Genomic DNA, 26,555 nt, shown 5'->3' with positions numbered 1-26,555 from the left:
ACTTTATCTTTTATTCACAATCCATAAAACATAGCTACCTCATACTCCGTCACTGAAGTTTATGAAAAAAATAAGCCAGGATAGATTTATGGCTTTTCTTTTTTTCATCCTAAAGTTATAACACACCACAGTGAATAACAAATTAATCATACACAAAAATAATGAAGATGTTAATGTGAAAAATCATACATCACAAATATGATGATAAATTTTACTCTTCGACTCAAACCTAATTCTTACAATTATTTGATCACTCGAGAGACTAAATATGTCATATTTTGAAAAAATTTATTGCTTCGACATTGAGACACTAGTTTCATTGTGTCCCTATGAAATATGTATATGCAATGTTCCTTATTACATATGCTACATTTCAGGTGGGACATTTGAGTCTTTTAAGTTCAGAACTCATATCAGAGAAACCCAAGAATGCAGGGAGTAAAACAAAATAAAATTCTACCAATCTGTAATTTATGATACTTTCCTTTTTCACAACCTCAAATGGTAGTTAAGCAAAAGCTTATGCTTATGCTTCTACCTCTGCTGGAAATCAAGATGAGCTAGGAATTCTTTTACAATTTTGTGTACTTACCTTTTGGTAAGTTGAGAAGTAAATATGGTTAATCTACTCTTCAGTTTATGAGGGGCATAGCTAAGATTAAAGTGCAAGTTCTTGATCTCTTGATTTTTGCAGGATTACAAATGGCTTTGGTGTTCAGGATATTAAAGAGCTGAAACAGAAGTCTATGTAACTAGTCACAGCCTGATTGACAAGCAATGAGCAATGACTTTGGCCCTTCAGGATTTGAGAGACTATGGGCCTGTTTGATGTTACACAGAGCCCAGAAGCCAAAAGAGAGAAGGCTGGATGGTGTGGGGTTCACACCCACAATGCCCACCAGGCAGTCACATCTCTTTGAAGGATTTTAGTTGATTTTATTGTTGATGAAAATCAATCTTGCCAGGAAATCAGAAAGGATTTACTAAAGTAGCCATCACCAAATACAGAAGATATATTATGAAACAGACTCTGTACTTGTTATTAGCACATCAAAGACAGAAAAGCTTGCCTTGAGAATAATCATGCATTTTCAAATAAAACTCCACCAAAAGCTACTTTCCTTTTAACATGTTAATCACTAGCATGCTTTGAGATCACATTCCATAATTTCTACCATTTAAGGACAATGACTAAATCTGTAAGAAATCTGTGTTTACGTGTTCCTGGGTGGGCTGCCACTGAGTCTCTCTGACCTCTTTCTCCAAGATAATGTTTGTTCCTCACCCTCTCCAAAGATAAGCTTGTAGAACCATTGCTTCCTTTGTTCTCCCTCACCAATCTTTGCCATCAGCATGACTAAAAATAGCAGCACTCAGTCTGAAGCTACAGTAAGTTACTCTGAAGACTGCTCAGAAGCAACTGCTAGAGGTGGCACCAGCTGCAAAGTTATTTCAAACCAGCTGGCCATATGGTATGTATAGGAAGGAATTAGACTTCAAAGAGATTTCTGAACTGTCAGTTAATTTCCTGAGGTATTTCAAAACATCGCAAATATACTGTGTATTTCATTTGCTACATTTCTCTAAGAATATCTTTTATCCTTGCAATATAAAACTTATCTTTTATTCAAGCATTCCTGGATAGTTTTAGGTAGAAGGCGAGTCATGTATCTTGGGATCTGACACATGATCATATGGTAGGAGTTTACTACTGGTATTACCTTGGATATTACTAATTTTATTTTGCTTTGGATTTTGTTTACTTCCTTGCTTATAGAGGTATTAATTAGGTATATATTAAACAAAAAAAGTAATGTTTCCCCATCACCGCCAAGAACAAAATAACACTAACAAAAACATGAAATCTGTTGAGTCTTCTTATTACACTGGAGCAATTTTTACTTTATGCAGCTAATTTTATAATGATCTGGGAATAAATTTTAAAATTTTAATTTTTTTTCCTAAGGGTTAAAAGTCTTATTAGATTTACAACAATGAACCTAAATGAATTTGTCATTCTATCCCCTTATTAATCCAAATGATTAATAATACTTCATTTACTATTTTTAAGGAAAACGTTAAACAGGTCAGGGACAGTAAGTAAATTACAAGCACTGTGAAGGCTTGAGTCAGGTTTAAGATTTTTTATAGAGAATAATTTTAAATCTACTCTTGAGCACATAGAAGATATAGAATAAATAATTTTAATTTAGTTGCTTTTTCTTTGACTTGAACTACTATCCAAATATTTCCTTTAACCATGAGATAAAGATCAAGTTTAATATATACACCGGAGAGCACATTAACAGCATCTGCAACATGGGAAAAGTCTACATTATCATTTCTGCGCAAAGGTGAAGCCAACAAACTTATTAAGTGATATTTTCTGAATAGTCACCTGGTTGTAGGAGCACAGAGGAGACGGCTAACCTGGACTTTTAAGTACATAAGAAGTGCCTCATCATTACTTCCTTCATGTGCCTTTCTTGAAGAAAATGTGTGAAAATCAGATGGGATACATGCTGATCTCCTTAAATGCCTGCTGATATCAACTTAAGATAAATATAGTTCATCTATCTTTGTACAGTCAAACCTCCTTGGGAGGCACTGACTAAAGTTTGGTTGAGGAGAGAGTTTTCATTAAGGAAATAGTTTTCATTAACATTACAAATATACTGTGTATTTCGCTTTCTACATTTCTCTAAAAATATCTTTTATCCTTGCAATATAAAACTTACATACTAGCGTGTGTGTGTATGCATGTGGACAAACGATGTTGCAATGCCTGTTGGCATTCACATTGACATTTTAAGAAGGTAAATATTTAAATCCAGATTCTACAGCTTAAGGAAAGATTGGAAGCTGGAAAATAAATTTCAGGTTCAGAAGCACATCGATGGTATGAGATCCTGAAGGGAAGAAGAAAAGAAGACAGAGACTTGCAGGTCTGAGAGAGGAGGAAGATGCAGTCACAGGGACAGAGAAGAACAATGGAAAATGAATAGAGGACAAGCAGTGAATGTAAATAACTTTTCAGCAAGGAGAGCTAAGAAATCAGGTGGCAGTGAATGGGGAATACATACATTTTGCTGTAGTTACTAAACAGTTATCACAATAGCTATGCATGTGGTAATAGATAAAGGTATAGGTTTTTCCCTTGAGAACCTTCATATTTGGCATAATTTCTCATTTCTGTCTGTGGTTTGTTGGTTCTTTTTATCTAGTCTTCTACTTGATCACTGATTCAACATACTGCTCCCACCACCTTTAACCTCTTTTCCCTTCCCCCATTTTCCTTTAATCCATGAAAATTACCAATGCCTCAAAGTTCAAGATGTCTTCCCTTATTTACTATCTGTCTCTCTCACTCTAACAGGGGAAAAAAACACTATCATTTAAACTAGAACTATGCTCAGTAAATCCTATTTCAATTAATTCATGAATATATATATATATATATATATATATATATATATCTGTTTATATGTATGTATACATTTACAAACACACATACACACTTTCAATATAGAATCAGATGGATTTTATTTACTTGTTAGAAAACAAAAAAATCATGTAAGATCTTCCTTCCTGTTTAGTCTCATTACCGAGAGGCAAAATAGCAGCACAGTAATCAATAATTTACCAAAGATTTATCTTTATCTTAATCAAGTGTTTACTAAGGTAGGAAAAATATATGTGTGTGTATGTGTGTGTGTATATACACGCCTGACTGTGTATCTAATACTGTTGACAGTTAAGGCCTAATCTGAGTTTGAGAAAATGCATTTTATAGTATGATATATTATTTTGATCACTACTAAATATTTTTATTTTATTTAATTTTGTAAAGAGATATGAAAACACTCAAAGTGGAGGCAAACATGATGGATCACCAAGAAAGTAATAAGAAACAGGATCCTAAGTAACAGGTAATATTAGTAAATTAAACCTAATGGAAACTTAATAGAAGGAAATTTGTTTTCTATTGGATTTCCATGCACTTGTGCTGGTGTCTAACAGGCTCATAGGGGAAGGGAATCCAATTTAAAAATTTATGAACAGCAAAAAATGTCCAAATATGTAGGGATGAAAACATATTACCTGTTTTAGAAGATAGGGAGATACTACCTGAAGATTCATATAAAAATTGGACTAGAACATTTCTCCAGCCTATAGAAGCTTACAGTTTAGTGAGATAAACAGATTATTCAGTAAAATACATTAAGTGGTGAAAAAGTATTTAACTTATTGTAGGAATCCAGGAAAATTCTGCTGGAGAGACAATGACTGATAAAAATATTAAAGCATGTGTAAGGGCACAAAGCACACACAGTGTGTGTGTGTGTGTGTGTGTGTGTGTGTGTGTGTATACACTCCTGAAGCATTTTGTATATATAATAAGAACAATATCAAACAATATATAAAAGCATAGAGATTATCAAGTGACTTTTTATCTCATATGCAAAGAAAATCTAAATCAATTTGGAGCAGAGGAGCAAGCTTATCTTATGACCTGATGTTTTTGTTTTCAATTACTTGTAATTATTTACCAAAGATTTATCTGTTTCTTCTAAATGCAGCCTGAGAAACTATAGGCAGCATTGGTAAAAATGCATTCATTTCTGAATTACACAGTATAGAATGACCGCAGTAATAGAAATGCCCATTTTCATTTATAGAGTGGACTATCAAACCACTCTAAAACAGTACCCATGTTATCTTGCTCAAACTCTAAATACTTATCACAATAACATTTTCTGTACAATATATTATTTACCAAGTTTGGTGGCATTTCCTACTATAAATTCTTTCACTTAAAAGTCTCATTAATAGTTTGAAGAAGGATCTCCTAGATAGTTTTTAAGTATTCCTGTAGTCATACATGTGTTTGAACATTTCATTTTTCATAATAACATATCAAACCATAAAATTAGAATATCATCAAATGATATTACTATATCAATCCACCACTTCCCAAAAAATTTTCAAAGATACTTTATGAATAAATTTCTACAAATAGTTATTTCTCCCAAACACAATCCTCACACACAGAAATTGCTATCACTTTATAAAATAGGAAATGATGTAGTTCAGATGTGAAATAAATGATTTCAAACATTAAACTAGATATATTTCTTGGGTTATTATTATTTTGGGGGTGAGGTGAGTTGTTTAATATCACTGAAACATTTCAAGGAATAACCAGGATTCTCTTAGATTTGCAGATAAGTATTTGAAATTGCTTCAGGTAAGAGGATCAAAGTGAAATAGAGCAGCAAGATAAAATGAGAGAACGATACAATGGGTGTGATTAGGTGATATGATTGAAGAAAGAAAAGAGATCCAGCTAGGGAATTAAAGGAAATGAACACAGACATAGAAATATTCTATAGAGGATGTAAAATGTGAAAAGATTTGATAGCAGCCTACACAACATAATAAAAGGGATGAAAATGCAGAATATATGTTTTGTAAAAAGGGGAGGTGATGATTGATTTTTATGAAAATAGAGGAGACATCAGACCATGCAACTGAGTGATTCCAGAAGAAATAAATCATAACGAGTATTGGAAGGGCAGTTCAGATGAGCTTATAAATGTGACCATCCGTGTAACAGGTAACTCCTGCATGTGTTAAACATTAAAGTCAAGATCAGTACCTTTGCTTTATCTCTCATCGATCCTTTGCCCAGGATAGACATTTTAGCACCTGTTTCTTCCTGTAGCCTCTTCAAGGAGTTTCCTCTTGGTCCAAGCAATTTCCCCACAAAATTGAACTAGGAAACAAAATCAATAGAATGTCTGTTTTAGGGTAGAGTAAAAGAATGATTTGCACCAAGAATAACTGAAGGGTTACATGTTTTTCAAACTTTATAATTGGGAAGAGTTAAGCCATCCAGAGATGTGAAACTCTTTGACTCCTATGACCCACTTAAAAAAGGGATACCTATTCCTAGAGAAATGCCAATATCAATACTACATTAAACATGTATACTTACCCAATGGAATAATTACATCACACTTTATAGAAAGAAATTTAGATTTAAAATTCTAAAAGAAGATTTTTCTCTCTAAATAGATTATCAACTAAATTATTTTAACCTAAGACCATGCACTTTCAAAATTGCAAAAGTCAATATTTAAAATTTATTTGTAAAATAAATTGTAAAGTTTATATCTTTAAACTTTGTTAATGTCTATAATATTATATAACAAATGTCATGACTGGGAAGAAAAGCACTCAATTTTTCTTCAGTCTTATATTCTCTATTTTAGAGTTGCTCATAGAATCAGCAAATAAAAGATGTGAATATATAAATTTAAAAATACTGAAGTAGAATATACACACACACATACACACACACACACACACACGTTTGTGTAAGTGAAAAACTGTGGGACAATTTGCTTATTCTTCCTCAAACATGGATAAAACAGGCACATTAAAAGCAATTCTCAGTTAGCATCTCAACTACTTAAAAAAATTTATCAAATCAAATGTCCCAGATTGTCATACATGCTATAATTAATTAATTTAAAAACACAAGGAGATTAAAATGCACACAAAAATATGTTTGAGCATAAAGAAGAAACATAAATAGAATTCATTGCTAAGTCAGCATTTTTCTATTTCTTAATACCATGATCCCCAGAAAGAAGTTTGTCATATAAAGTAATTTCCTGAGACCTGGGGTTTGGGGAAACAATGGGGAGGGGGGCATAGGAAATGGCTGCTAACAGATAGAGTTTCTCTTTTAGATAAGATGAAGTTATTTTAAAATTGATCCTGGTGATGCTTGCACAACTTTGTGAATGAATTAAAAAACAATTATATATTTTGGTGGGTACATATATGGTATGTGGATTATATTACAGTAAACATATATTTCAATATATTTCATTAAAATATTTTTAAAACAAATACATCATATTGCAAAAAATGAAATACCACCTAAGCTCATGTTAAAAACAAGGATATTTACTCTTAACACATTTATTCAATATGGCACAGGAGCGTTATTTGTTGTATGTGTACATAAGCAAATAAATAGTATAGTTTAGTACCCAGAAAAATTAGCCATAGATTATCAATTTTCAACAAACAAGGCGATGGAAGAAAAATTGAAAAGTCAACAAATGGTGCTAAAAATTTGTATATGTATATGAAAAAAAAATTAAAGAAAGAAAGAGACAGAAAACAAAATTAGAAAAAACAACCATGGAAATATGTTTTATACTTTACTTCACATTTAGGCAAATAGGCAAATCTTAAAATAAGATTTTTTTTCGAGGGAAAGGGGCAGTATTGGGGATTGAACCCAGAGGGTGCTTTACCACTGAGCTAAATTCCCAGCAATCCTCCTTTTTAATTTTCAAACAGGGGTCTCACTAAGTTGCTGAGGATGTCCTCCAACCTGTGAACCTCCTCCTTCAACCTCCAGAGTCACAGTGATTAATAACTGGACCACTGCATCTGGTAATCATTTTCAGCTTGATCATAGATCTAAATGTAAAAGCTAAAATGATAAAGATTCTAGGAAGAAAGCATGAAGAAATACTTATTGTAAACTTAAACTAGGGAAATATTACTTAATTGGTAAGCAAAAACACACATACACAAATATACACACAGACAAACACAAACACAAACCTGCTGTTCCAGAAATCCATTAAAAATTGAATAGAGAAGTCATAGATGGGGGAGTAATATTCCCCTTACATGCATCTGATAAATTACTAGTACAGAAAAATCTGTAATACATTTCAACAATCAATAAAAGCATACACACATACAATCCATACTGTCTAAAATTAAAACAAGACTGTAGCCAAATGATGACAGAAATGTGGAATTATTGGAAGAGTCATTGTTACAAGATACAAGTACCTTAGAAATAAATTGGGCAGTTATTCATGAAGTTAAGTGGAGAGGTCCATTTTTACCCAGGAATTCTATTCTTCAGTATTTATCCAAGAGATATAAATATGTTTACAAAATAACATGTACAAGAATGTTGATAAAATTCTATTCACAACCAAAACTAAACTAGAAAGAAACAAATGTTCATCTTAGGTGAACAAAGGAGTTTATACATAACTAGAAAAGAAATTAGTGCCTGGATGACATGACATGTATGTATCTCACAGACACTTGAGAGGAAAAAAAAAAACAGATTCGAGAGTATATCATGTTAGATAATATTATGCAAAATTTTAGGGGCAAGAGTAATATAGGCTATTAGAATTCACAATAGTGGTTGCCTCTTGAGAATAGAAGGCTGGAGTAGAACTGGCCTGAGAGCATCATGAGAACCTGTGTGGGGAAAAGGAATTGTTTTGTTTTGTCGGAGATGTAGGTTACAATTTCCCTTAAACTCACCAAGTTGCACTCTTAACTTTTGTGTAATTCCTCACATATAAATAGTACTTCAATTAAAAGTACAAAAAAAGGGAATTAGGAGGCTGAAAAGCCACATAAATACTTTAAAAACTAAGATCCTGGTGAAATGTACTACCAGAAAATACCAGTCCCACAAGCTGTACAGAGGAATCTGATGAGATTTATAGGAAATATATTATTCTTAACTATGTGGAATATTTCTGAAAAATAAATGGGAAATATTCCCTAACTCATATTAGCAGGCTAGTATAATCTTGATACCAAAACTAAATCAGAGAAAGAAATTTATAAACTAGAGCCACTCATAAAACACAGTGAAAAAATCCAGTCAACAAAAAATAGAAGTATAACTGAGATTTGTTGGACATACAAAGAATACATCACAACTGAAATATGCTTATCATAGATACCCCAAATAGTTTAGGATTTATAACACTAATTGTAATTTGCTCATTAAAAAATAATGTAGAAAAAAGTCCAAATTACATTTTTAGAGAAAAATAATTTGATAAAAATTAAAATTTAATCATAGAAACATTATCTGAACAAAAAAGAAAACTTCCTCAACTCACATAAGATCTTTACTCAAATTTTTTTAAAAAAATAGTGGACATAAAAGTAAAACAATATTGGAAACAAGGTATAAGTACATTGTTGGTATCTTATGCAAACTCAAAGATAAAAGCAATTAAAGAAGGCACACTTAGAAAAATCAAAAAGAAAAATGTAGTTTATACAATTATACACACACACATACACACACACACAAAGCTTATTTTCAAGGATTTTATTAGTAAGAAAGGTTAGCAAGTTTTCTTATAAAAATCAATTATATATTTGCATTCCAGTATCATATAATTAGACACAGTTTTCAAAATATACACTATTTATAATAGCAACAAAAGTAACTCTAGAAACAAATTTGTGTATGTTCAAATCCTTTGAAAAACATGTGAAATACACTCCTAAAGACATCGTATACCTATAATTTTAGAAAGATCATGTTTATAAGATACTAAATTTATGATTGTTACAGCAGCAAGAAGAAATTAATATGCTAAGAAATTAAGATTTACCAAATGCATAATCTAACTGACTATCCATAATAAAGAAAAATTATTTCATCACAAAAATCTAAATTCTGGTATATTCTTCATCACTGAAATAGAAATAGGGAAAGTATAACTTCATTAGAAATTAGACAAAAATCAAACCAAAGATCATCTTAGACAGAGTATGATGATAAAAATGAAGACAGATACAAAGCATTGGTCAGAATGTGACTCCATGGGTATTTACATACTCTACTTCTGGGAATATAAATGGATACAATAATTTTGGTATTATTTGGTAAATCTATAAATGCATTTAACCTATATCTCAGCAATGGTTGAGGGGAGGGGAAATGACAATCAGCTCAAGATTAGTGCTCTGTAAACCTGAAAGCATGATCAACATTGCTGACTATGTGTCCCAATTGTTTCCCAAATCCATTTCCATGTACACTTCCCTTTATTTTGGACTTTGTCAGTGTTAAAAAGTTGTATGCAATTTGGAAGGTGAACATGAATTGGTGCCCACTATTATTGACAAGTCCTGAATAAATCAGACAGGAGCTCCAATGACATGGAGGCAGAAGCCTCACAGAACTGTCTACAAGCTCCCAGTTCATGAACTCTGCAAACTTTCAGTCTTTACCCAAATTCCTGCTTTGTGTTCATGATAAGCTTCAAAAAGTTTTGTGGTGCTCTGATTTTCTATCCTGAGATCTCACCTCTGTACTGCTTATTAATGATAACTTTCCTGAGGCCCCTTCTCTCATCTCTTCCACCTGTTCTATTGACGCTGAATTATAACTTGTAACCATAAAATATAGAGAATGGATTCTGTATGCCTGTCAGAATCCTGACTTGTACAGATGGCTAAGTTAAGTAGATTATAAATATCAATAAATTTGAATTATCCATGCTATATGAGATATCATTAATAAATACAAGAAATAAAGTTTTGAGTGAAAAATTCAGTCTTTAGATGTACGCCACTGTATGTCACTGTTTGTGTAAAACACGAAATAAGTGAAATTAAACACCATGAATAGATGAATTTTTACTATGTTTATTCTCCAAATAACAGGGATAATAAAATCAAAATTCGGGATCTTGTTAATCCTTGAGAATGGGAAGTAGGAGATGTTGTCCAGGGGAAACACAGGTAATAGCAAAAAAAAAAAAAAAAAAAAAATAGGTAATGTTTTAGACTTTAACTTATGGGTTCAAAGATACTCATTTATTTTCTTTCACATTCTATATAAAAGTTACACATATTCTCTTGAATGTGATAAATATTTCATAATGGTTATAAGAAATTGTATAAAAAAGTGCAGTGATATAAAATTTGACTGGATTTCTCCTTAGCTCTCTGTTACAGAACTTTCTTTTCCTTTTATTGATGATAATAAAATATCTAACTCAAAAACACCAAAGAACTCAAAGTGATGTCTCCACTGGGAAAGCTTATGATTATGAAAAGAGACAGCACTTCACAAAATTCTGGCTGAAGACAAGTTATTGACAGAAAAAATACAAGGTCCCTACTCTACGGATTTTCTGTTCTTTGAGTTGTTTTTTGTGACACATTTTACACTTGTACTTTAACACAGTATTATTTCTAATAACCATTTGAAATGAAATTGTCTTTAAGCAAAAACAGAAGCATCCCCTTTAATTAATTCATAAGCTTGACCTGTTGAAATGAAACACTGATTCACAACAGAATCAAGGTGCTGTATAATCAGATCTAATCACAGAAATCTCTGAGGGCTTTTGGAGACGATGTTTTTTTTTTTTTATAAATCTTATGAACCATATATGTGTTTTAAAATTTATAAATGTACAAGGTATCATTTGCTTTTACTAACAGGCATTTAATATATGTTAAGTTTGCCTAAAAATTTTTATCCCTTCCACAGTACCTGGAGTTTCCAAAGTCAGCACTGAGAAATGGTTCAGAATACTTTCTTTGGACCTGGATACCATTTCTATTTGAGATTTAAAACATCAAAAATAATTATAATGCTAGTTACATATTTTTGTTTATGTTTTACTTTTAATAATTTAGGATAAACTCTGAAAATAACCAATATAAAAGTTGTTCTAACATGTCTGTTTTTCCTCTACTTTCATCCTACACTAAGACCCCTTCAAACAAACACAATACACATAATCATGACAGGTGAATTATCAATTCACTAACAGCTATTGCTTCTAACCTTTTATTTAATGAAAACCCCTTTAAAATGCAGAAAGTAAATAAAACACTCATAGCAATGACTTCAACATTTAACCAGAGTTTAGTTCTTTAGATTCTCTTCAGATTCTTAAGGCTTAATAGAGTGAACACAGCTGTGTTTTCAGGATATTAAATATCTTCAAATAATTTAAAATTATTTTATTCACATATGATTCAAGAAAATCAAATTTGTGTAATCAACCATTTAAGTCATTTTATAGTTGTTTTGTAATACCATGTTAAAAAATCGTTTGAGCAACTTTTAACCAAATTTATCCAAATTTCAAATTTATTTCTAAAACTGAGTATTTAAATTGTGTTATAAGTGAAATCAAATAAAATAACATGTTAATGAATTTGAAAATCAACAAAACATAATTGATGGTAAAACAAGTACTTATCACAAATTTAGGGCCATTTAAAAAAAACATTTTAGGAACATTTTTACCATAGTAAACATAAGAGCAGTTTAAAATTATGTGAAAAGAGACTTAAATAATATTGGACATAAATGTTTCTTAATTAGCCAGTTCATTCTCTCATTATAGGACATACTGGAATACCTCATCAGTAGCCTCTGGACTTTTTTTTTCTCATGAATAAGTCTACTTTCATCAATACTCATGAAATAACACTTTGCTTTTACTTGTGACATTTTTCTTGTCACATCTTAATAAACTAATTCTAGTAATTCTGTCTATTCTTATAGTTTGGATATGAGATGTCCCCTGAAGAGCTCATGTGGCAATGCAGGCATGTTCAGAGGTGAAAATAATTGAATTATGAGAGTTGTAATCCAATTCATAAACTGATTCATTTGATGGGTTAATAATTTGAATGGATTTCTGGGTGATAACTATAGATAGGTGGAATATAACTGGAGGATATAGGCCACAAGGAGCATGGCCTTGGACTTTATCTTGTCCCTGGCTCCTTCTATCTCTTTCTGCTACTTGGCTGCCATGAGCTGAGCAGCTTTCCTATGTCTCCCCTTCAGTCATGGTGTTTGACTTCACATCAGGCCCCGAGCAATGGAGTCAGGTGGCTACGGGTTGGATCTCTGAAACCATGGTCCCAAATTAAACTTTTCATCCTCTAAGTTGTTTTGTCACATATGCTGTTTGGTCACAGTGATGCAAAAACTGGCTAACACAGAAATTAGTACTGAGAAGTACCAATGTGGTTCAGAAGCCTTTGGAACTGGTTTGTAGGAGGAGTTTGGAAAAGGTTTGGAAATGAAGACTAAAGAAGATTTAAAATGCTGTAATCTGAGCCTGATGCATAATTCTGGTGTGAACTCAGATCAGAATGCTGATAGGCCCTGTTTAGCAAAGACTGTGCTCATGAAGTTTCAGAGAAAAAGAAAGACTCTATTGTAAATTGGACTAGAGGCCATTTGTGTTACATTCTGGCAAAGAACTTATCAACATTTTGTTTATGTCCTGAGACTTTAGATGAGGCTGAATTTAAAGATGATGGACTAATTAATCTGTTGGAAGAAATTTTAAGGCAGAACAGCATTCAGATGGTGTTATGGGCATTGCTTGTGGCTTTTAGCCAGATTTACTATGAGAATATAAAGCAAAAGATAGAGAAGAAAGATTCGGAAGCAGCAAAAGTAAAATTGGGAATTAGACAAATGCAGGTGCTGAAGACATTATGGCCACTAAAGAGAAACTATGCACTTTGTAGAGAGAAGAAAAATGCCTTGCGGATCAGCAAGATCACACTCAGAAGGTTCAAGGGTGAAAATATCTTTGAGAAGAGAGTTCAAGGGCACAGAGCTCACACAGGGGTGCCTAGGAAGTTGATTCCCCAGCATTTGTTTCACCATACAGAGCTGTGCAGGCAGTCAGAGGCTGCTACAGCTATGGCCCAAAGGAGTCTGGCTACATGGCTGTAGACCTCATTTTCATTCTGTGGTGCTGGTTCTACAGGAATCGAGGATTCTAGAGTTGCATGGAGTCTTCCACCAAGATTTCAAAGGTTGGCCTGGGAGGTCAGGTAGGTTCACAATTCCTATTGGCAGTCCCTGAGAAGGCAATATGTAAAGTTTTGAGAATGAAGCCAAAGCTTGGAATGAACAATGCCAGTTACATGAACTGTTTGCTGAGGAAAGACATTGGCTGTTCACATAATCAGCCTAAGACGGAGGTGATATGGACTGAAATGGGTAAGGGCATAGGGGTGGGCTGCACAAGCCCTTTGAGGATCACATTGCCTCAGCATGTGCCTCAGTTGCTGGATATGGAGCTACAGGATTTGTTTTCCTACCTGTTTTGGTCTTGTTTTGGTGCCATCCCTTCCTTCTTTCAATGATCATATTCTTCCCGTTGGAATGGGGATGTTTACTCTGGGCCATAATACATTGAATGTATCTAACTTGATTTTTATTTTTACAGGGACTCACAGATAAGAATTTATGTTGAATCTCAGAACAGATTTTGAACTTTAAAGCTAAGCTAGAATTGTTTAGAATGTGAGGACTCTTGGAGATGGACTAAACGCATTTTGTATAGGGAGACAGACATGCATTTGGGGGTCTGGGGGATGAATGTTATGATCACCCAAAAGATCACATGACAATGCAGACATTTTCAGAGATGAAATGATTAGATTATGATAGCTATAACCCAATTGAATTAACCCACTCTATAGATTAAATACTCAAATGTATTACTAGTGGTAACTATAGGCTACTGGGGTATAACTGAAGGAAATGGGTCACTGGGGACATGCCACTGGGGAGTCTTTCTTTTTCCTGGCTCCTCAGCTCTTATGCTCACTATTGCTCCCCTATCCCTGGCCTCTCTCTTTCTCTCTCTCTTAGCTGTCATGAGCTGAGTAGCATTCCTATGCCATTCACTTCCACCATGATCTTGTCCCTCATTTTAATCACAGAACAATGAAGTTGGCCAAACATGGACTGAACTTCTCAAACTGTGAGCTCGAAAAAAAAACTTTTCCTCCTCTAATTTGTTCTTGTCCAGTATATGGTTACAACAATGAAAGAGATGACTACAACACTTCTCAAATAAGATAAGCGATTCACTTCACTTTACTTTCATTTCATTTGTGGGCAATGGACTGTAGCCACTTAGGGATGAAAGGGCATTTTGCTCACTAGTGACACCTGTGAGAAATTCCTAAAGAGCCAGGAATGTTTCTTCCTGTTTGGCAAATGTCTCTGCACTTTCATATGATTGACACAAGTGGACTTAAATTTTCTTGTTTAAGTCTCAATTATTTCTTGTCCTTTTGCCTGACAGTGCTTCAAATCTATTTTCATGTCCATCCTGTTTCCGACTTCAGGACGAGTCCCCTTCCTAATCAGGAGAAATTCATATATCCACTGGTCTGTGCTTTAGAAACTTGGTATAATAACAATCTTTATTTTGCTACCATTCTGTTTTCTGCTATTAAAGCAAAGTAAATAATTTTGTGCAGATTGTGCAATGAAGAACCATAGTTACAGATCAAAAAACAATATTCTTCCAGTACAAATACAAAGATTATGACAATACTTCAGGTACTCATCTTAGAAATCATCAAAGAACACTGGTGAACAAAAGAATAGAGTTTTGAATATAGTAGATCAGAGTTTTATTTGATCAAAAAATCAGGTTGCATTTTTAGAAATGAAGCAATTTGTTTGGAATGTATATAAAACTTGCTGGAGGAAACTACTTCCAATTCAACATAATAGATAATGATGAATATTCAAGAAGCAGGCGATCAGAACAGAATGTTTCAGAATTAACCATTAAATATCAAATATAAATATGTTTACTGAATAAGATATGCTTATGTAGCCATAAGTAAAATCAAGGATGTAATTAGTAAAACAGTGCCTATCTAAACACATTTATTTACCACCTAGAATTTATTAAATATATGGAGAATTCAAATTGAACCAAGCAAGCAAAAAATTTTCTTTCAGGAAACTTTCAACTTCACTGATGGGAAAATCTGTGTGTGTGTGTGTGTGTGTGTATACACTATTATAATTACACAGGAAACTGATAAGTGCCATAAAATAAATATAGAAAAAGTGCTATAAGAATTCAAGGGGAAAAAGAAAGAACTAGTTACTCTTCTGACAGAGGTTAATATCAAGAATACATGAAGATCTCAAAAAAAAAAAAAAACCACCAAAAAACCAAATAACTCAGTCAATAAATGGGCAAATGAACTAAACAGACATTTCTCAAAATAAGAAATACAAATGGATAGTAAATATATCAAAAAAATGTTTATATCTTTAGCAATCAGGGAAATGCAAATTGAGACTGCACTGAGATTTCATCACACCCCAGTTAGAATGGCAATCAATAAATGCTGTTGAGAATGTGGGAAAAACAAATCCTAATACACTGTTAGTAGGATTGCAAATTAGAACAACCACTATGAAAATCAGTATAGAAGTTCTTCAAAAGACTAAGATTGGAACTACCATATATCCCTGCTATACCACTCCTTGGTATTAATCCCAAAGAATTAATGTCAGCATACTATAGTGATATAGTATATACCCCTATATATAGGAGTACAAATCACAATTATAGAATCAGTCTAGATGTCCATCAAGAGATGAATGGATAAATAAATGCACACAGTGGAATTTTATTTAGCTATCATGCTATTTACAGGAAAATAAATAGAATTGGATATTAGCTAGATTCAGAAAGTCAAGGGTTATATGTCTGATCTCAAATAAGAAAGCTAGAATGGAAAAAGGAAAGAAAAGAGACCTCATGAATATACTAGACACACAAGAACCAGTAGAGGAAGGTAATCAGAGGAGAAAGGATGGGAGGGAAAGCAGGGCCTTGGAGAATAAAACAGACCAAATTATGCTTATGTATGTAAGAACATTTTGAAATGAATCCCATTTTTATGTATAATGATAACACAACCAAGAAAACATTAAATGATGAATTAATAAAAATAAAATTAATACAAATAAAAATTCAAAATTTTAAAGAAAAGAAGAAAAAGTAAAAGCTGGTTCTGCTATGGGAAAGCTAGGTTTTTTGTTTTGTTTCGTTTTGTTTTCCCTAAGCATTGAACAGGGTAGCAGAATCTTGGCATAGGAAAAGGCAGGAAAATCATCTATAAATGGGAGAAACATTTGGGAAAGATGCTGTAGTAAAAGGAAAAAAAAATAACTGAGAAAGTCCATTAAAAGCTGTTTAGTGTAATCTTGACAAATAATAATAGGGGTGCATAATTTAGAATGCTAGCCACAGGAAAAAGAGAGAGTGCAGTTAGTATTCTCAACAAGACTTTTCAAGTATTGAATTACACAAATATAGAAGTATAAAAATGAAAAGATATTTATGCCCTTTCTCACCAATTTACACATACACTTTTCTAAGAATAATAATACATTTTATACACAGATAATCAAAAAGATAGTGTACCTTCAACAAAATTATGGAATATTGGATTGAAAATTTTTAAGAAAAATTTGTGATAAATTTAATTGTAGGTGCCCTCCAAACAGGGAAACCTAGCAGCTCTGTTTCAGAGAAACTGAGAAATAAACTTAAGTTGAATATATATGCTCAGGAATGTCCTCCATAGAAGCACTACTCAATGTCATAAAGTTGCTAAGGGAAAGAAATAAGAAAGAAAAGCACCTTAGAGGAACTTAAGGCATACTTATGTTTAGAAGATAAACAAGGAAGAAAGGCAATGAACTAATTCCTGGAGAAACAGAAAAGAATCAGAAAAAAAAAAAAAACACAAGGAAACATTTTTGTTTAAATTGCTTAATATATAAATATGATAAATATGTATCAAATGACAATTCTGTGCCAAGCACTCTGCTAGGAAATGTCTGCATTCCACATCAACATATGACTGGAATCATCCAGAAACATTTCCTGGGAGAGTATTCAAGAAAGAATGTGACATACAGGAAAGAGGTATGACAAGTGGGAAGTTGGGGTGAGGGCAAGAGAGAAGAAGGGCATTGATGGAGACATTCCAGATTGAAAAAACGTTATGTGAGAAAACCCAAGAGCGTGACAAAATTGATAAATGGAAAGAGATTCCCTTTGAAGGGATAAGATTGTTCAGGCCCTTAGGGACCCTATTAAGAAGTTTGGTCTTTGGGTAAAGGCAATGTGTTCAAGGCACAGGCACTGAACTGGATGATGGGCTGGGTGTGGGTGGGAGGTGAACTGCGGTGTGATCATCACCTACTTTAAAAGTACCTCCCTGATGACAGTGTGAGGAATAGAAGGCGATTGCAATGAGATGGAAAACTGGAAAATCATGCTCGCAGAGAATATAGATGGTGGCAGCCAGGAATTTAAGATGAACTGGAACCGTTCACTAGATTTGATGGCAAGAAATAATTATGATTCAGGGCTAAATTACAAGCAGTATGATATATTTAATCTCACAATATGTTAAAAGATAAAAAAAGTTAAAAGTCAATACATATATGACCTAGAAGCGTTTAAAGAAAAAGGCTTATTAGCACAAATATATAAAGAAGAAATTACTCTTTTGCTTGTCATAAGTTCCAAAACCCCATCAATGCTTGAATTTGAAGAAAGAAGGCATTATTGGAAAGTAAGAATCAATTTATAGTAGGTATAAAAATGTGGGTCCTTTGAAATGTGTTGATGAGACATACCTTATGCTTAATATTTGTCTCCGAAGTTTGAAAAATAGTATGGTCTATGTTAAAATCATATACTTAACAGTAATGCCAAAGAAACTTGAGAAATGATTAAAAATAATTCACTATGAATTTTAATGAACACAGTTCATGTACCATTTGTATTTTTATAAATAATTCTATACTAAGCTTTGGTACTTTAGTGTGTGTTAATCATATGTTCCTTTCAGAGACAACTAAAGAGTCTGTGTTCATGTTTTAAATATTTTTCACCCTGTATGGAACATTTTAAATGTCTTTGGAGAAACATCTTTATCACATTTATAAAACTCTAGTAGCACTTTCTCCAACTTTAAATTTATCTTCATTTTAAAAGTCTCCATTAAAATATAACCATCAAGCTGGACACAGTGGTAACACACCTGTAATCCCAGCATTTTGGGAGGCTAAGGAAGGAAGATCCCAAGTTCAAAACCACCTACAGCAACTTAGCAAGACCCTATCTCAAAATAAGAAATAAAAATGGTTAGGGACGTGGGTTGGTGGTTAAGCACCTATGAGTTCAACCTCTGGTATTTAAAAAACATCAAGTGAAATTATCAAAATTAAAACACAACTCTAATCTTAAATATAACCCACAGCTGAAACCTGAACTCTAAATTGTTCTGCAATTTAGAATAAAAAGGTCTAAATAAAAAGGTAGGTAATCGAATGTTTACTCACACAGTGACAAAATTCAGTAGCTGCAAAACTATTATTATCTCTACTTTGTTTGTTATTTTAATGCTTAAAAATATGGGCTGGAGTTGTGGCTCAGTGGTATAGCACTTGCCTGGCATGTGTGAGGCCCTGGGTTTAATCCTCAGCACCACATAAAAATAAATAAAATAAAAGATCCATTGACAACTAAAAAATATTTTAAAAAATATATTTATTTGGCCTCCAAAATGGTCATGAAAACAAGATATTAATGCTAATTGCATTCTTAGGTATTTTAGAATTTTTTTTAAATAAGCAACAATGGGTTATCATATGTTATGTTAATGTGTTAACATGTGTTAACATATTACATTATGAAAAATGTGCCATAACATTTTTCTCTGGCACTGGAGGAAATCCTTACTTTCCAAAGTAAATCTTTTCTGTAAATATCACATAACATAAATTGATTGTAAACTGTCTTCACATGTGCAAATTAGAGATACTTGTTCCCCTAAAGGACTTTTCCATCTCTACAAAATGTCCTAATACACATATGTGCTCTGTTTAATGAGAACACTCCTCCATCAAGGAGGCTTCATGTGCTTATGCTAGGTGTCAGGCACTGTTCTAGGCACTACAAATACGAAAAGAACTGAAACCATTGTGGAATCACATTCTTTTTTGGGGAGTGGGATACAAGGGATTGAACTCAGGGCCCTTGACCACTAAGCTACATCCCCAGCCCTATTTTATATTTTATTTAGAGACAGGGTCTCACTGAGTTGCTTAGCATATCGCCTTTGCTGAGGTTGGCTTTGAACTCATGATCCTCCTGCTTCAGCCTCTCCAGCCTCTGGAATTATAGGCATGTGCCACCACACCTGGCAGATCACATTCTTAATGTGCATTTATTTCAGACTTACACATATTTAAGTAGCCAGTTGCTTTCTGTGTCCTGGACTGTATTTTTAAGATTCGGCCTGCTTAAAAATCAACTATTGTAGCAATTACTATTTTCTGTACATCATTATATTTTTAAATATGCCTTAATTTACTAAGTAATAGAGTGGAAAAAAGATATTATTAAATTATTTCATTTAAATGCTGTCATTGTACTCAATCTTAGAGAAAGTTTTCTTTCAAGTTTATCTGTGTTTTGGCACTAATTTATTTGTATTGTTTTTATTTGCAAAACTAGAGTTTTAAATTGTGATATAGTGTAAAATTTTTGTTATTTTTGTTGCTTGTGCTCTTGACAACCTTACACATCACTGCATGGTTCATATTTACTTCCAGGGAATCTTACAGTTTTAAATCACACATTAAGATCCATTTTGAGTTAAAATTTTTATATGGTGAGATAGGGCTCCAAAATTATATATATATATATATATATATATATATATATATATATATATCACACACACACACATATATGTTTAAAAATTTAGTTTCACATCTCCAAATTTGTTTTACGTTTTCAAGATTTTTTTTTTTTTTTTGCCATTGTATTTCCACAGGAATTTTGGGTTCAGCATGTCAATCTCTGAAAGACACAATGAAATTTTGCAATGAAATCCCAGGTTGGATTTGCAATGAAAATGTCATTTTAATAACACTAATATTCTACTACATTAATAGGTGAGGTCTTTTGCAGTTATTTAAATCTTTTCAAATATCTTTCAACAATGTTTTTTAGTCTTGTTGAATATATTCATAGGAATTTTTATTCTATTGATGTTATTATAAATGGAAGTTTTCTTAATTTTTGGAACATTCATCACTTTTTGTTTTATAAAAGAAATACAAATGTTTTATATATCAACCTAGTTTTCTGCAAACCTGTTAGAATCTTAATCAGTTCTAATAGCACTTTTATTAGATTCTTTGAATTTTCTACATATAAGATCTTATCATCTACAAACAGAACTATTTCTATTTCCATTTTTTCACCCTCTATAATCTGGGTATCCTTATTTTCTTGTCTAATTACCCACCACATAGCATCCAGTGTTATGTATAATAAAGATGGTCAAAGTTGACCTCCTTATCTTATTCCTGATCTGAAGGAGAAAGCAGTCAGTCTTTCATCACTGAATACAATATTAGTTGTGGGTTTTCATAGATGCCCTGTCTCAGGGTTAGGATGTTCCTTTCTGGTGTTTGAGTTTTGTTTTGTTTTTTAAATAATAAAAAAAGATACTGGATTTTGTCAGATACTTTCCTTGATTAGACTGAGAAGCTGATAGGGTTTCTGTCTCTCATTTAATTAGTACAGTGCATTTCATTAATTGATCTATAGCTATCAAGCTAAAATTGCTTTTTTGGGATATCCTTCTCTATAATAGTATATAATCCTAGCCCAATGCTAGATTTAACTTGTAGTATTTTGCTGAATATGAATATTTCTATCTGTATTCATAAGGGATGTTTATATGGAGCTTTCTTTTGTTATCTTTTCATGGTTTGGCATCAAAATCACACTGGCTTTGTAAAATGGATTAGGAATTACTCTCCAAATCTTTGGAAAAGTCATTCACACTTGAAATTAATTCCTTGATTTTATGTTTTGAATGTTTTTAGAATACTCCAATAAAGATACCTGTATGTGGAATATCATCATAGGAAGTTTTAATTACCAGTTTTATCTGTATTTATCATAACTTTTTATTGAGGTATTCTATTTCTTCTTCAGTCATTTTGTTAGTTACTTGGTGGCTATACAATTTCTCATGATATTCCTTCCTAATATTTGATATTATTTTAAGGTCAGTAGTAATATCCCCACTTTTGTTCCTGATTACATTAATTTTGACTCTGTTTCTTAATGAGTCTGATTAAATATTTACCAATTTTGCTGATCTTTACCATTAAACAACTTTTGATTTTGGTTATTTTTAAATTTTTAAAACTGTATTCTTATTTCCTTTATTTTGGTTCTAACATTATTTGCTCTCTTTTGCTTGCTTTTATTTTAGTTTGTCCCCTTTCCCCTCTAGTTTCATAACATGGATGTTTAGTTTAATAATTTGAATCATTTATATTTGTAAATATAGGCACATATTGTGATCACAGAAGGGCACTTCTTGATTGTCAATGCTGTTCTATTAAATCCTGTTCCCAAATTATGTTTTTGTTTTGTCTTATTTTTTTAATCATGTAGCCATCAATCAGTGTCCGAATACCTGTGTACAATGACAATGTCCATTATCTGCTAATATGGCCTTCTTTTCCTCCTGAACAGAACTTCTGACCCACTGCAGCTGAAGAGGGCATGGGACCCACTTTTCTTATAGTAACACCCCTATTCTGTAAGTGTGGATCACAGCTGACTCTGAGGAAAGGCTATGACATGCATGAAACTGGACTCCTTCAGGAGCAATCAGAGCAGAATATGTGGCTGACTTGAGAGCATTCAAATCAGGCTCACCAATGCAAAGCTGAACCCTCACTGACATATGGTGCTTAAACAGTGGCTAGACACATATTCTTCAAATAGTAAATTAGGATCCACTTCAGCCATGCTGGGACGTTGACTTATATAAAAGTGAGACAATAAATGTATCTTGTTTTAAGCCACTACATGTCTGATGACTTGTTATGCAGTAATGGAAAACTAATACATCCCAAAATAAACACTCACTGGCTTTATCACTAATGACTCATTTAATAATCTTAGAATGACAGTTTTATTTCTATCTCACCAGTATAATTACTACAAACAATTATTTTTTAGTTATATGTTATCTTCCTTATCTTCACATTTTGGGATCCTTCAGCTGAAGTTTATCTTCCTGTAATGCAAGCTAACGAGTGTACAGGAATCTGTATTATCCTACCATGTTAGCCTTTCTGAATTGAGGACCAGAAAACTGGTAAAATGGGCCAACACTTATAGCGGTTGCTATAATTATACGTAGCATATAGCCCTGTCTCTGACTCAGTCCTGCATTTTCCATCAGCCTCCTTAAGTTCTTGTAACTAACATATTCAGTAAATGTAGTAAAAGACAGGCCAACCAGTTCTTGAACTATTCCATCTTTACTTATGTACCCCATTTTGCTTATTGGCGCTTAATATTTATTGAACTGTATTATTAGAAATTTGTTTTGCGTTTTTATCCTGCAAAAAGATTCCTTTTGGACTTACTGATGGTCTACATTGCTTTTCTCATTTTTATTAGGTTGATATATTTTCCAGCTCTCACTTTATTTATACTAACATTATTTAATATTTTCTTAACATGAATATTATTTTCAAATTTTTGTATTTTAAGATAGGTGCTCATGGCTAAATATGTCCACCTAGCTTTATGACACCTTCTCAGTCACCATATGTTACAATATGCTTTTTTCCTTCTTTTAGAACTGCCATTAGAAATAAACTAAATATTTTCATTATATCCTCCGGGACTCTAAAACACTTCATCATAGATTTAACTTTTCATTTCTCTGGTCTTCATCCTCTAAGATTATTTCAGACTATACAGTTAATTACTTTTGTTCAAATATGTAAATTTTGCTGTCAAACATATTCGCACTAATTTTCTCTACTTTTAAAACTATGCTTTTTATTATATAATTTTGATTTTATATTATTCAGTGAGAGTTTGTGTGTGTGGGGGAGTAGGGGTAGTGGGGAGAATCTGCAAGAGAGAAAAACTGAGAGAAAATGAGACTTGAACCTGGATTTTGTGAATTTCTTAGACAGTAGTGTATTTGTGTGTGTTTAACCTCGTGTTAAAGCCCGAATGCTATGTTCTCCCAAAATTTCCATGTTGAAAATTAACACCCAAAGCATCTTACCATACATTTGTACATATAGCATCATTACAATGGTATTTTTTCTTTCTTTTCCAGTAAAATGACTTAATAAATATTGCTAAGAAAATTTGCATCACACCTGTTTTACAAAACTCCTATTTTCCAGTTTTATAATTCACTCTGAGCATATAGTACCTTGACATATCTTATAAACATAACATGCCCCAATAATGAAAACCAAGTGGTTGAGAAGTTTTAAAATGTCTATGTTTTAGAACTCTATGATAAATACCATAAAGTAACAGATAACTAATAGATGTCATTATAAAAATAGTGTGTGTGTGTGCGTGTGTGTGTGTGTTTTACTTTATCAAGGTCCACACAAATTTATCAGAGACACAAAGCTTTACCAACAAGTATGTTTTTATTATTAAATCTGTAAAATTAGTTTCAATCAAATTATCAAATTTTATAATTAATAAATATTTCCATCTTTAGATAGAAGAATTTTATGATTATTTTCCTTCAAACAAAGGAGAAATTGCTCATTATTTGACTTCTAAAAGCAAAGCATTCAAATTTGTAATTTATTTCATATTAGAGGAACTGAGAAAAAAACTACTATGTGATCACTCATACACGATAAAAGTCATGACAGAAATTAAAAAAAAAATTACTAAATTCATGCAAGTGTGCATGAAATGTAATAATTATTCTATACCTAAGATCTAATATTCTGAAGAAAATTACACCACAGAAAGTACATTTAAGGTACTTTGTGTTCAACTTCCATGGAGTTAAAAGGTTTTAAAGTGCTTTGATGCAAAATGGCAAATGACATGTTTTAGAGACAATCAATAATTCTGCATTTGTACTGAAAGGGACCACTTGTGTGTGGGTGTGTGTGTGTCATTGTTGGGAGATTTGCTCTGAGAGAAAAAGCCATCTATATTTTTAAACAATTTCTTCAAAAAATCATTTTCATATATTGTACTAATTAAACTGCCTTCCCAACTGACTGGCAAATGATAATGTGGCAGATGATAATGTGGCAAAGCCTACTAGAATTATCTAGTGCAGTATCTCTGAAAAAAAATTGCTTTAAATCATGAACTAAGCACAAATAACAACTCAGAATTATCCATAACTGTCTGGCCACTGAATAAATAGGTCTTGGGGGTTTTTGTGTAAAGAAATGTATTTCATCAAGTTTTTAATTTAATGCTATGGTTATTTTTCTCCTTTAAGTAGAAAGTGCTTTTTCTTTTTTTTTCTTTTAAAGAGAGAGAGAGAGAAATTTCTTAATATTTATTTTTTAGTTTTCGGTGGACACAACTTAATATTTATTTTTTAGTTTTCGGTGGACACAACATCTTTATTTTATTTTATTTTTTTTTATGTGGTGCTGAGGATCGAACCCAGCACCTTGAGCATGCAGGCAAGCGTGCTACCGCTTGAGTCACATTCCCAGCCCAGAAAGTGCTTTTTCCATGAAATTGATTAACTTTATTATGTGAATAATAGTGTATCAAATTCATAGGCATATGTATCAAATAATTTTAGCATTTTTGTAAAATACTTCAAGAATGACTTTATTTAAATTAAGAAATACCAGAACATGCTTTAGAAATAATGTAGGTATCTTGCTACCATCTAGCTACCCATCTAGTTCTTTTGTGTAATCTGGGATCATATTAGAATTTATTGGAAAAAAAAACTGTGTGTTTTACATTTTCTGTTGCAGAGGATTCTAAGATAAACTTATTATTCTATGCACAATTATAGAAAAACAGTATACAAGAGTACAGGATTTTAATGGTATTGGATTTAGTTGTTGAATTTCAAACAATCAAACAAAAAGAACTTCTCTGAAAAAGTGAAAATTTAATCCAACAAATTTTATCCAAATAAATGTTCACATTTACTTCATTGGATGAAGGTCTGAAAATACAGAAGTAGTCATGAATATAATATCTAATTAAGTTTTACAAATACTTTCTGTACCCTTAACATATATTGAAAAAAAGAACAAAAGTGGGATAGATATCCCAAGTTTAAACATAACCAAATTCGAAGTCTCAGGAAAATGCATTCACTTATACACTTATAACAGTCTTAAATTTATAATGGAAACTTTATAAATAAAATCATATGATAAATACATTAAAAATTAGTGCCCATAGATATGCAAGCATGAAGGTGCCACAGAGTTTCTGAGTTGGCAGCCCATTGGACTATGAGCTTTCTTGTGGTCAAATCTAAATGAAAGATGATGGATTATAAAATTTACAACATTTCCTGATCGAAAAATGCATATTTATACATAAGTTTAAAATTAAATACACTTATAAAATATGTAAAATATGTGAAATAAAATTCTAGTGACTCTAAGAAGAGATACTCAACTATGTGGAATAATACATTTGGAAACATGTTTCATCAGGCAGCATTCATCAAGGTAAGCCAAAAACAAAATAACCTATACTTATTAAATGTTTGTGATGTGCCAAGAAACACACTGTTTTATATTTATGATCTTGTTTACTTCTGAAGTTGTTTTATTCAGCTTGTTCACCATTTTCTAATCAAAAGACCTGACAAGAACAATTTTAAACAAGAAAAAGGGTTTTGGTGCTCATATTTTCAGATGTTTCAGTCCATAGATGACCAACTCCCTGGCTCTGGAACCAAGGTGAGGCAAAACATCATGGCTAAAGGTGGGCTGGAGGAAAGCAGCTCAGGACAAGACAATCAAGAAGCAGACAGAG

The 26,555-nt window shown here is 32.4% G+C and overlaps 1 protein-coding gene across 2 annotated transcripts in view; it reads right to left on the bottom strand.

Moving 5' to 3' along the window:
• Positions 1-26,555, bottom strand: part of Khdrbs2 (KH RNA binding domain containing, signal transduction associated 2) — a 544,509-nt gene that overhangs the window by 319,746 nt on the left and 198,208 nt on the right. For both annotated transcript variants that reach the window (XM_076860060.2, XM_076860059.2), the window contains exon 3: positions 5,660-5,776. In XM_076860060.2, the coding sequence (XP_076716175.1) occupies positions 5,660-5,776 (117 nt within the window). The remainder of the gene's footprint in view (positions 1-5,659; positions 5,777-26,555) is intronic.

The sequence above is a fragment of the Callospermophilus lateralis genome, chromosome 6 (assembly GCF_048772815.1).
Source record: "Callospermophilus lateralis isolate mCalLat2 chromosome 6, mCalLat2.hap1, whole genome shotgun sequence".
Classification (NCBI taxonomy): domain Eukaryota; kingdom Metazoa; phylum Chordata; class Mammalia; order Rodentia; family Sciuridae; genus Callospermophilus; species Callospermophilus lateralis.
The sequence above is the reverse complement of the archived record's forward strand: the minus strand, read 5'-3'. Positions and strand labels throughout refer to the sequence as shown.